A 9,416-nucleotide genomic window follows, 5' to 3' on the forward strand; every position below is an offset into this window, starting at 1 on the left:
ACTGGTGCCCGCCCGCAGGGAGTTTCAAGGCGGCGGGCACAAGCGGGCTGATCCTGAAGCGCTGCTCGGAGCCGGAGCGCTACTGCCTGGCGCGGCTGATGGCGGACGCGCTGCGCGGCTGCGTGCCGGCCTTCCACGGCGTGGTGGAGCGCGACGGCGAGAGCTACCTGCAGCTGCAGGACCTGCTCGACGGCTTCGACGGGCCCTGCGTGCTCGACTGCAAGATGGGCGTCAGGTACGCGTGGCCTGTCATGCCGGGCGGGGACGGAGTGGGGATCCAGGGACAGGACAGGCGCTCGAGGGGGTGCCCTGGGCCTGCGCCCCCTCATGCCCTGCGGCTGCCTGCGCCCACGCAGGACGTACCTAGAGGAGGAGCTGACCAAGGCCCGCGAGCGGCCCAAGCTGCGGAAGGACATGTACAAGAAGATGCTGGCGGTAGACCCCGCGGCGCCCACCGAGGAGGAGCATGCGCAGCGCGCCGTCACCAAGCCGCGCTACATGCAGTGGCGGGAAGGCATCAGCTCCAGCACCACGCTTGGCTTCCGCATCGAGGGCATCAAGGTGGGCCAGGCCCGCTTCTCCTTGCACCGCGCGGGCCCTTCCTCCGCTCCAGCCCCACCGTGCGGTGTCCTTGCGGAGCTGTGGACGCCCGCGCTCCGCCCCCGCCCATCTGCCCTACCGCCCCCACCAGCACGACCAGGCGCCCTCTGGCGGCCGTCTCGCTGTCCCCAGCAGCCCAGGTCCCGGGAGGCACCGCGGCCCTCGGCTGATCCTCCCCGCCCGGGGGCGTCCGGGCCCCCTGACACTCCCGTTCCACCTCCTTCAGAAAGCTGACGGCTCCTGCAGCACTGACTTCAAGACCACGCGAAGCCGCGAGCAGGTGATTCGCGTCTTTGAGGAATTTGTGCAAGGAGATGAGGAAGTGCTGGTGAGCGCGGGATCCCAGGACCCTGAGGTGTTGGGGAGCCCAGGGAGGCCTGTGTGATGTGCGCTCGCCCGTGACCCCCCACCGTAGCGTTTATGTCGCTGTATTGTGGCTGCTTTATGTGCCTTCCCTTCTGAGCTGTGCGCAGCCTAAGGGCCCGTATCCCCCTCGCAACGGTATTTGCCAAGCCCAGCGTGCATGTGGCCCCCTAATTGCTAGCAGGTGCTGGGGGGGGGGTTAATTAACTCGCCGTCCTCTCCTACCCCCAGAGGAGGTATCTGAACCGCCTGCAGCAGATCCGGGACACCCTGGAGGTCTCCGAGTTCTTCAGGAGGCACGAGGTAAGAGGGCGGTGGGCTCGGGTGCCCGGCCTGTGGTCTGGGAGGGCTAGCGTGGGAGAGCGTGGGGGCTTCTCTGGGAAAGGGCCGTGGCCTGACCGTGTGGGGCTCGGCAGGTGATCGGCAGCTCCCTCCTCTTCGTGCATGATCATTGCCATCGAGCTGGTGTGTGGCTCATCGACTTCGGCAAGACCACGCCCCTCCCGGATGGCCAGATCCTGGACCACCGGCGGCCCTGGGAGGAGGGCAACCGCGAGGACGGCTATTTGCTGGGGCTGGACAATCTCATTGGCATCCTAGCCAGCCTGACTGAGAGATGAAGCAGGACTCCTGTCCATGCCAGGGCCGGCCGGTCTGTCATTGGACCTGCGGCTGCGTCCCCACCGTGCATGCCGGCGAGAGACTGGAACCCCGCGGTGCGGGGCGGTTCAAACGGTCCTGCAGGGCCAGGGGCCAACCACTAAGGGGGCGCACTGCCGACGCCCGGGTTGGCGACCACATGGGCCCCGGCGTTCCCAGGGCCGAATGACACTAATTTACAGGAGGGGAGGGTAGGGGGCTTCTTCCTCAGCCCAGCTCTTCTGAGGAAGCTCCACCCCCTCTCCAAAGGGGCCAGATAATGAATTTTGTTTCGCAAGCCTAGACCAATTGGTCTAACCTCTCACACTACAGCGGACTCCCTTTCCCAATAAAACTCAGACCCAACTTCTGTGACTCAGTTCGCATCCCTCCCTCCTCCGGCCCCCTCCTCCTTACATCCATTCAGATCACTGCACGACATGAAAAAAGCTTTTTATTAGGAATCTGCAGGGTTGGGAACTGCCCAGATGAAGGATGCTCTTAGGGGGAGAGTGATCCAAGACTCCTCACCGAAACCTGGCTATGTGTGGAGGGCGACCTCTGGTCCCAAAGATCAAAAACTGGGAATGGCCAGGCCCTTCTCCGGGAGGCCTGGGACTGGTTTCCAGCATGGAAAGTTCAGTGCTGCCAGGCCTGCCCTGAGAGAGGCACAGACTGTGATGGAATAACAAGTCCCTAGAAGCCTGAGAAGGGGTGCAAGGGGGAGCCGTTGCTACCCTCAATGCCTGAATCCTCACCCTCAGGGACTTTAGGACCCCAGGAGTCGTAGGTGGGGTTCCAAAGGCTCTGAGGTTGTAGGCCTCTGGATTTGAGGGACTTGAGGTCAGAGGACAGCCAGGGGCCAAGAAGGCTCCCTCTCCAGCTCTTCAAGTGTTCTGGACTCAGTTCCTGGGGCAGAGGGACTCTTAGGCACTCCAAAGATCTGTTTCCCAACCCAGAGGCCCCTTCCTCCTCCAGGATGGGCCCCAGCTCCATTGGAAGGGGTGCATTCAGCACATCAGGGTCCTGTAGTGAGAGTATTGGGGGGCCCGGGGGCCATAGAGTTGTTGCATGGCCTCCTCTTGCCCCCCCCCAAGACCAGGATGGCCAGCATAGGTTGGGGGAGCACACCTGAGTGCAGTACTGAAGACGCTCCAAGATGCTGGCAAAGCCAGGGCGGAGCTCAGGCTGGTGCTGCCAGCATTGGGTCATGATGCGGTACCTAGGGAGAGGAAGGAGTTCTCGCCTACCCATGGTCGCGAAGGACTTCCCCTCCCCAGGCAGCACTCTAAACTCACACAGGCCCTGGGCAGCCCCTAGGAGGGTCCATCCGACCCCCTGCAACGACGAAGTCCAGCACCTCCTGGTTGGCGCGTCCAGGGTAGGGCATGTAGCCCAGTGAGAGGATCTCCCAGAGCAGCACCCCAAAAGACCTGCATCATGGGGTGGGGAATCAGGAGAGGCCCAGACACAGCCTTCCCTTCCTTCACATGAAGTGGCCCAGAAGGGAGAGGATCAGCTTCAAGGCAGGGGAGGGGAGGGTTAGGAAGAGTGAGTTATCACCAGGAGTCTGTCTTGGATGTGAAGATGCCCTCCAGGAAGGCTTCTGGGGGCATCCACTTGACTGGGAGCAAAGCCCGGTCCCCCTTGCGGTAATAACTGGCCCTAAAGGAGATAGGCAGGGAGTGATGAGTCGTTCAAATTCCACCATGGTGTTGGTAAACCCCACTGAAGCAACAGCCTTCCCACCTCCCCAGGACCCGCACCGGTAGATATCTCTTGCCATCCCAAAGTCCCCAATCTTGGCCACTCGGCTGGGTCCAGTGCAGCTCAGGAGGCAGTTCCGGGCAGCAATGTCCCTGCAGTGTCAGGCAAAAAAAAATCACTGCTGGAACTCAGAAGCTCTGGCCCTTCCTGATCTATTTCCTTAAAAGTTGTTTCTTGAGCCGGGCTCGGTGGCTCAGTCTGTAATCCCAGCACTTTGGGAGGCTGAGGTGAGTGGATTGCCGGAGCCCACGGGTTCGGGACCCGCCTGGGCAACTTAGCGAAACCTCATCTCTACAATAAATAAAAAAGTCATCCGGGCGTGGTAGCGCACGCCTGTAATTCCGGCTACTCGGAAGGCTGAGGCGGAAGGATCGCCGGAGCCCAGCAGGTCGAGGCTGCGGTGGCCAGGAGCGGCCACTGCACTCCAGTCTGGGCGACAGAGTGAGACTCCAACTCAAAAAAAAAAAAAAAGTTGTTTCTTGGGAAGGGAGTTGGGATGCGGTGGCCCCTTGAGCAGGGATTATTCCAAACCTGTGGATGAAGTGATTTTCCTCCAAGTAATGACAGCCCTGGGCTATGTCCTGGGCCAGCTGCAGCAGGTCCCGCATGACCAGAGGTGATGGCTGGTCCTGGGTCAGGCAGAGATGCATTAGTCCATGCATGCCTCAGGACACGTGGACAGGGTCTTTAGAAGGGCCTGGAGTGCTGAGACAAGGGCCTCACCAGGTGTGGCCGACTGTGCCTCAGGAAACTCTTCATGTCACCTCCAGACATCAGCTCCAGCAGAATCAGGCGAGGGGCAGCCCGTAGGCTAAGCCCCAAACACCGCACAATGTTCCGATGGCTAAACTTGCTGAACGGGGAGGTGTACGTATCCCATCACCAGCAGGAAGATATAAACCATGTTCTAGGCTCCACAAAACTGGAGAGGACTTCTGTCCCTAGACTTGCTACATCTCATTCCCAAAGTAAAGACAGGCAGTTCCTATAGGTTCCTCCCTCCCACCCCCACGCTTCCCCCTGGTCCCAGGTGCACCTGATAATGAGTGCCTCCATGAGGAAATCTAGCTCATCCTGACGAGAGCTGAGTTCAGGCAGGGTCTGGGGAGGAAAAGGGCACAGGGTTTCTGAGCTCCCCCTGGACACTTCAAGAGGGGTGGTTAACCCTAGCTCTCTAGTTGTCCTTCCATCTTCCATGGTGACCTGCTCTCCTACCCTAAGCCAGAAGTCCCAGCCTCTCACCTTGATAGCCACCTGCAGGGGGCTGGAGTCCCCAGGAAGGCCAATTACCAGTCCCTCGTACACCTCCCCAAAGGCACCGTGGCCCAGGGCTCTGCAAGAAGACAGGTTGGAAAGGAGAGGGTGGCTGGCCTGGAGAAGGGCTTGGAGAGTCCAGCACCCCTTTGTTTCCCTGATCCCCTGCCTCCCATGTATACCTAACTGACCCTATCTGAGCTCTTGCTGATTCATGTCATGTCCCCAGGTGGAAGCCCTGCAAGAGTGACGCTGGCTCACAGAACCAGGCCAAAACAGAGGGCAGGTGTGGGTCACAGTCGGGGTGCGAGTCTGTGATAAGGCTTTCCCTTATGTCCTTGTAGACACCCTGGGAAGGAAGGAGGCAACCACTGGGTGTGAAATAGTCATAGTCTTTTTTTTTTTTTAAGTCAGGGTCTCATTCTGTTGCCTAGGCTAGAGTGCAGTGGCATGATCATGGCAGCGTTGATCTCCTGGACTCAGGTCATCCTTCTGCCTCAGCATCCCGAGTAGCTGGGAATATAGGCGTGTGCCACTATGCCCGGTTGATTTTTTAATTTTTTTTATTTTTGGAGATGAGGTTTCAATATGTTGCCTGGTCTTGAACTCCTGAACTCAAGCAATCTGCCTGCCTTAGCCTCCCAAAAGTGCTGGGATTACAGACGTGAGTCACTGTATCAGTCCTTACCACTCCACAACTGGGGCTGAAAGTTGACCTTAGGCAAGATTACTTCTTCAGGAGCCTCTCCGGGTCTCCATCATCCCAAGGAGTTTGGGTCAGATGCTCATAATTCTCTCCAGCAGGGAGCAGGATTGGAGGTGGGGATTCAGAGTGCCCAGGTTCTCAGAAGGAGGTAGAGGACTCACCTGAGCAGGGTGACACTGGCTGGGGAAACCTCGGTGAGCCCCGGGGGCAGAGACCAGGACTGAGGCGGGCCAAGCCCCACCTCGTAGTAATAGGGATTGGGGGCTGTTCTGACGGCAGAGGTTCGAAGCTTGCTCAGCTCAAGCTCAGGGCCTGGCAACCTCGTCCCCCACAGACCATGCCACTTCTTCTGGTTCACTGGGGGCAGGAAGAACAATGGCATACTCTGTTCCTGCCCATCAGGCCCACCCTGTCCCTATCCCCCCTGCCCAGGACACCTAGATGCCCATTAAGGTACATGTTTTCCCCAGGCCTCCCCAGCCACTCCCTGTCTTAGAACTCTAGAGGAGTCTACCACTGCTCTGCTGGAGGCAGAGGTTGTGAAGTCAGCCACATGTGCCCCGGGACCCCACAGAAACCCATCACAGCTCAGTGGAGACAGAGCAGCCTTGAATCAGCCGTGCCTGCTAGATGCTCCATACCCAGAATTAGGACCCCGCACACCATAAAGAGGCTCAGTGTCAAGGTCGCCACCACAGCCACCATCAGAACCAGAGGGCCTGGGGGGGCAGGCAGGTCTAGGGAGAAAGAGAGACACCTCCAGTGGGAAGGGTCTCTCTGTCTCTTTACCCCCCCAAGTTTTACCCATGCTTCAAGACCCAGCTCAAGCATTAACTTTCCCCCAGTGCTCTTCCCAATTATCCTAGACAAATGCAACCCCTCCCTCACGAAAACCCCTAAAATACTTGCTATCTCCCATAGTAATTGTCATAAGACATATACACAAAACTATATGCTATAACTACTATCCATCCCACCTCCCACACTGGACTAAACACTCCTGGGAGGCAAAGTGCACACTGATGCATCTCCAGTTTCCTGCCCAGCACCCAACACTGTGCCTAGCACCCAGCAGGCCTCTGCACCATCTTTTGCAGTGTCCTACTGCTCCTCCCAGCCTGTGACCCCAGGAAACCAGACTTTGAGCAAAGGCAGGACATACCAATGCAGGTGGTGTTATCCACAGCCAGCTCCATGCCCTCTGGGCACAGACATTCAGCCAGCTGGAGCTCTGCCTGCCACTGGCAGTCTCTCAAAGGGCAGTGACTGCAGTTGAAGTACCTTCGGATCTCCACCTCTCCGTGGTTCTCCATGACTGTGGGTAAAAGGAATGATATGGCGTCATGGGGCAAGGATGGGTTAGACATGCCTCTTCCAGCCACGTGGTTAATTCTAGCCTGGGACTTTAGATCAAAGAGCAGACCTAAGCATACGAGGGTAGTGGGAGAGCCTGGGGGACTCTTAAGACTGCACATACCCCCTTCTGGGAACTTTGAGCTCACAGTACTAGAAGATAATTCATATAGCAAGGGGATCTTTTTTTTTTTTCTTTTTGAGTTGGAGTCTCACTTCATCGCCCAGACTGGAGTGCAGTGGCCGCTCCCGGCCACATGGCCACCACAGTCTTGACCTGCTGGGCTCAGGCGATCTTTCCACCTCAGTCTTCCAAGTAACTGGAACTATAGGCACATGCCACCATGCCCAGCTAATTTTTTTTTTTTTTTAAGAAAACAAGATTAATTGAGAGAACAGAAAAGCTCCCACAGTGGGAGGGGACCTGAAGGAGTTGCCTTTTTTTTTTTTAAATTGTAGAGATGAGATCTCGGCAATTTGCCAAGGTTGGTCTTGAACGCGTGGGCTCAGGCAATCCTCTCACCTTGGCCTCCCAAAGTGCTGGGATTAAAGGCATGAGCCACCCTGCCTGGCCAGCAAGGGGATCCTTGACAAGCACTCCAGCATGCCCCATGCTGGCCTCCATCACAACTGGCATCCCACTTCTCAAAGGATTCTGTGCTATGCAGGAATTGGATAGTTCACAGTGCAGAGTTGGTGGCTCTTCTGGGAGTGGCTCAGGGATCGAGGAAAGAAAAGGGCCAGGCCAGGTTGAGAGGAAGAGGGGTGGGGCCAATACCCGCCAGAGGCTGCAGGTAGAGCTCGCTGCTGGGGTGTATGAAGGATACCCCATCTTCCCCGTCAGCCCAGACGTCATCAGTCTCTGAGGCATCACCCCCTGGAAATTGAGAGTGATGGAGGGGTTGACTACAAAAATAAGCGGTAGGAGTGAGGGAGGAGTAAGGGGCACACATCTGCCTCACAGTTGGGAAGCAGGCTTATGAACAGCAGGGAAGCTGGACTCTCCCAGTGGAAATCTCAGTGTGGCCTTCTCTATTCCAGCCTTATGATGGGAGTGCTGTCTGTTCCCAAGTGGGAGCTGAGGAGTTAGAGAAGGGAGTACTCAGCTGGAACCTGAAGGCCTGGCTCAGGCTGGCTGGGATGCCTCCTGTCTCTCTGAGCCCCTCCCATCCCATGTCCTCAGCTATAAAATGGGAGAGGCCCAACTCACACATTCCATTTCTGTGAGAATGTAGATGATGTGTGTGAAGTATTTATGAACAGGCCAGGCGCAATGCCTGTGATCCCAGCATTTTGGGAGGCAGAGGTGAGAGAATTGCCTGAGCCCAGGGGTTCGAGACCAGCCTGGACAACTTAGCAAGACCTCATCTCTACAGTAAACTAAAAAAATTAGCTGGGGGTAATGTCATGAGACTGTAGTCCCAGCTACTCAGGAGGCAGAGGTGGAAAGTTAGTCTGAGCCTAGCAGGTTGAGACTGTGGTGGCCGACTTAAGAAAAAAGTATTTATGAACAGATGAACAGAGTAGTCCAGACAGACACAAAAGCTTCATTCCCAAACTCGAATGCATTAGAATCATCTAGAAGATTAAACCGATTGAGACTCTCCTCTAGAGTTCCTGAGTCAGTCGGTTAGAGAGGGGCTGAGAATTTGCATTTCTTTTTTTTTTTTTTTGAGTTGGAGCCTCACTCTGTCACCCAGGCTGGAGTGCAATGGCACGCTCATGGCCACCGCAGCCTCCACCTACTGGGCTCAGGTAATCCTTCTGCCTCAGCCTTCCAAGTAGCTGAAACTACAGGCATGCGCCACCACATCTGGCTAATTTTTTTTTATTTATTGTAGAGATGAGGTCTTACCAAGTTGTCCAGGCTGGTTTCAAACCTGTGAGGTCAGACAATCCTCTCACCTCGGCCTCCCAAAGTGCTGGGATTATAGGTGTGAGCCACTGCGCCCAGCCTGCATTTCTTTTTTTAAAGTAATTTTTAAATTAAAAATAAAAATTGTATATATTTTGCACAACATGCTTCGAAATATGCATACATTGTGCAATTGCTAATTCAAGCCAATCAACACATGCAACATACTTATTTTTGGGGATGAGAACATCTAAAATCTCAGCAATTTCCAAAAATATGTTGTTATTAACTACAGTCACCATGTTGTACAACAGATCTCTAGAAATTATTCTTCCTATCTAACTGAAATTTTGTATCCTTTGACCAACATGTCCCCTCCTCAAGATAATTTGCATTTCTAACAACTTAAGCATGCTGACGCTACTGGTTCCAGGGCTCCACTTTGAGAACTACTGACTTACACCTCCCAGTTCAGTTTGCTAACTCAATCAGCCCTAAATTCCTGAACTGCTGCGAGCATGGGGGGAACCTGAAAAGACCCTGGATTTAAATGCAAATCCAGGGAGTCCTATCTGCATGTGTGGTTTGCAATTTTTCGACCTGTTTCTCTAAGAGCTCCTGCTCTGGCCTGGAGCGGCAGAGGGGGCTCAACGCCCTTCCCACCTCCCCTTCCGCGGGCTGGGCTCGGGCCTAAGTAAGGTTCTAACCTCACTTCACTCTCGGGGCTGCCCAGTCGCCCTCCCGGACCGTGCGCTTACCTTGGTAGCCGCCGCCGCCTCCGCCCGCAGTGCAGGCCCCGCCGCCGCCCCCGAAGCCGCCGGCCGCGGCCCAGTCAAGCGTCGCCCAGGCCTCCGCGCAGCCCTGGCCGCCCTCCGCCCC

General features: G+C 56.2%; 2 protein-coding genes across 2 annotated transcripts in view; one reads left to right on the plus strand and one right to left on the minus strand.

The window, feature by feature from the left end:
• The window catches only part of ITPKA (inositol-trisphosphate 3-kinase A), a 6,320-nt gene extending 4,352 nt beyond the window's left edge, over positions 1-1,968 (plus strand). Inside the window, exons 3-7 of the mRNA XM_008056405.1 lie at positions 19-235; positions 357-561; positions 827-928; positions 1,195-1,266; positions 1,380-1,968. Of these exons, the coding sequence (XP_008054596.1) occupies positions 19-235; positions 357-561; positions 827-928; positions 1,195-1,266; positions 1,380-1,583 (800 nt within the window). The 3' untranslated portion in view covers positions 1,584-1,968. The remainder of the gene's footprint in view (positions 1-18; positions 236-356; positions 562-826; positions 929-1,194; positions 1,267-1,379) is intronic.
• A 71-nt stretch (positions 1,969-2,039) lies between these two features.
• LTK (leukocyte receptor tyrosine kinase) overlaps positions 2,040-9,416 on the minus strand; it is a 9,837-nt gene continuing 2,460 nt past the window's right edge. The window contains exons 6-19 of the mRNA XM_008056408.2: positions 9,296-9,414; positions 7,461-7,559; positions 6,492-6,644; positions 5,971-6,066; positions 5,491-5,686; positions 4,612-4,702; positions 4,406-4,470; positions 4,093-4,222; positions 3,901-3,998; positions 3,369-3,461; positions 3,166-3,267; positions 2,901-3,035; positions 2,734-2,824; positions 2,040-2,628 (exon numbers count right to left, since the gene is read on the minus strand). Of these exons, the coding sequence (XP_008054599.1) occupies positions 2,299-2,628; positions 2,734-2,824; positions 2,901-3,035; positions 3,166-3,267; positions 3,369-3,461; positions 3,901-3,998; positions 4,093-4,222; positions 4,406-4,470; positions 4,612-4,702; positions 5,491-5,686; positions 5,971-6,066; positions 6,492-6,644; positions 7,461-7,559; positions 9,296-9,414 (1,798 nt within the window). The 3' untranslated portion in view covers positions 2,040-2,298. The remainder of the gene's footprint in view (positions 2,629-2,733; positions 2,825-2,900; positions 3,036-3,165; positions 3,268-3,368; positions 3,462-3,900; positions 3,999-4,092; positions 4,223-4,405; positions 4,471-4,611; positions 4,703-5,490; positions 5,687-5,970; positions 6,067-6,491; positions 6,645-7,460; positions 7,560-9,295; positions 9,415-9,416) is intronic.

This window comes from Carlito syrichta, unplaced genomic scaffold (genome assembly GCF_000164805.1).
Source record: "Carlito syrichta isolate Samal-C Ts95f unplaced genomic scaffold, Tarsius_syrichta-2.0.1 Scaffold302349, whole genome shotgun sequence".
Lineage (NCBI taxonomy): Eukaryota > Metazoa > Chordata > Mammalia > Primates > Tarsiidae > Carlito > Carlito syrichta.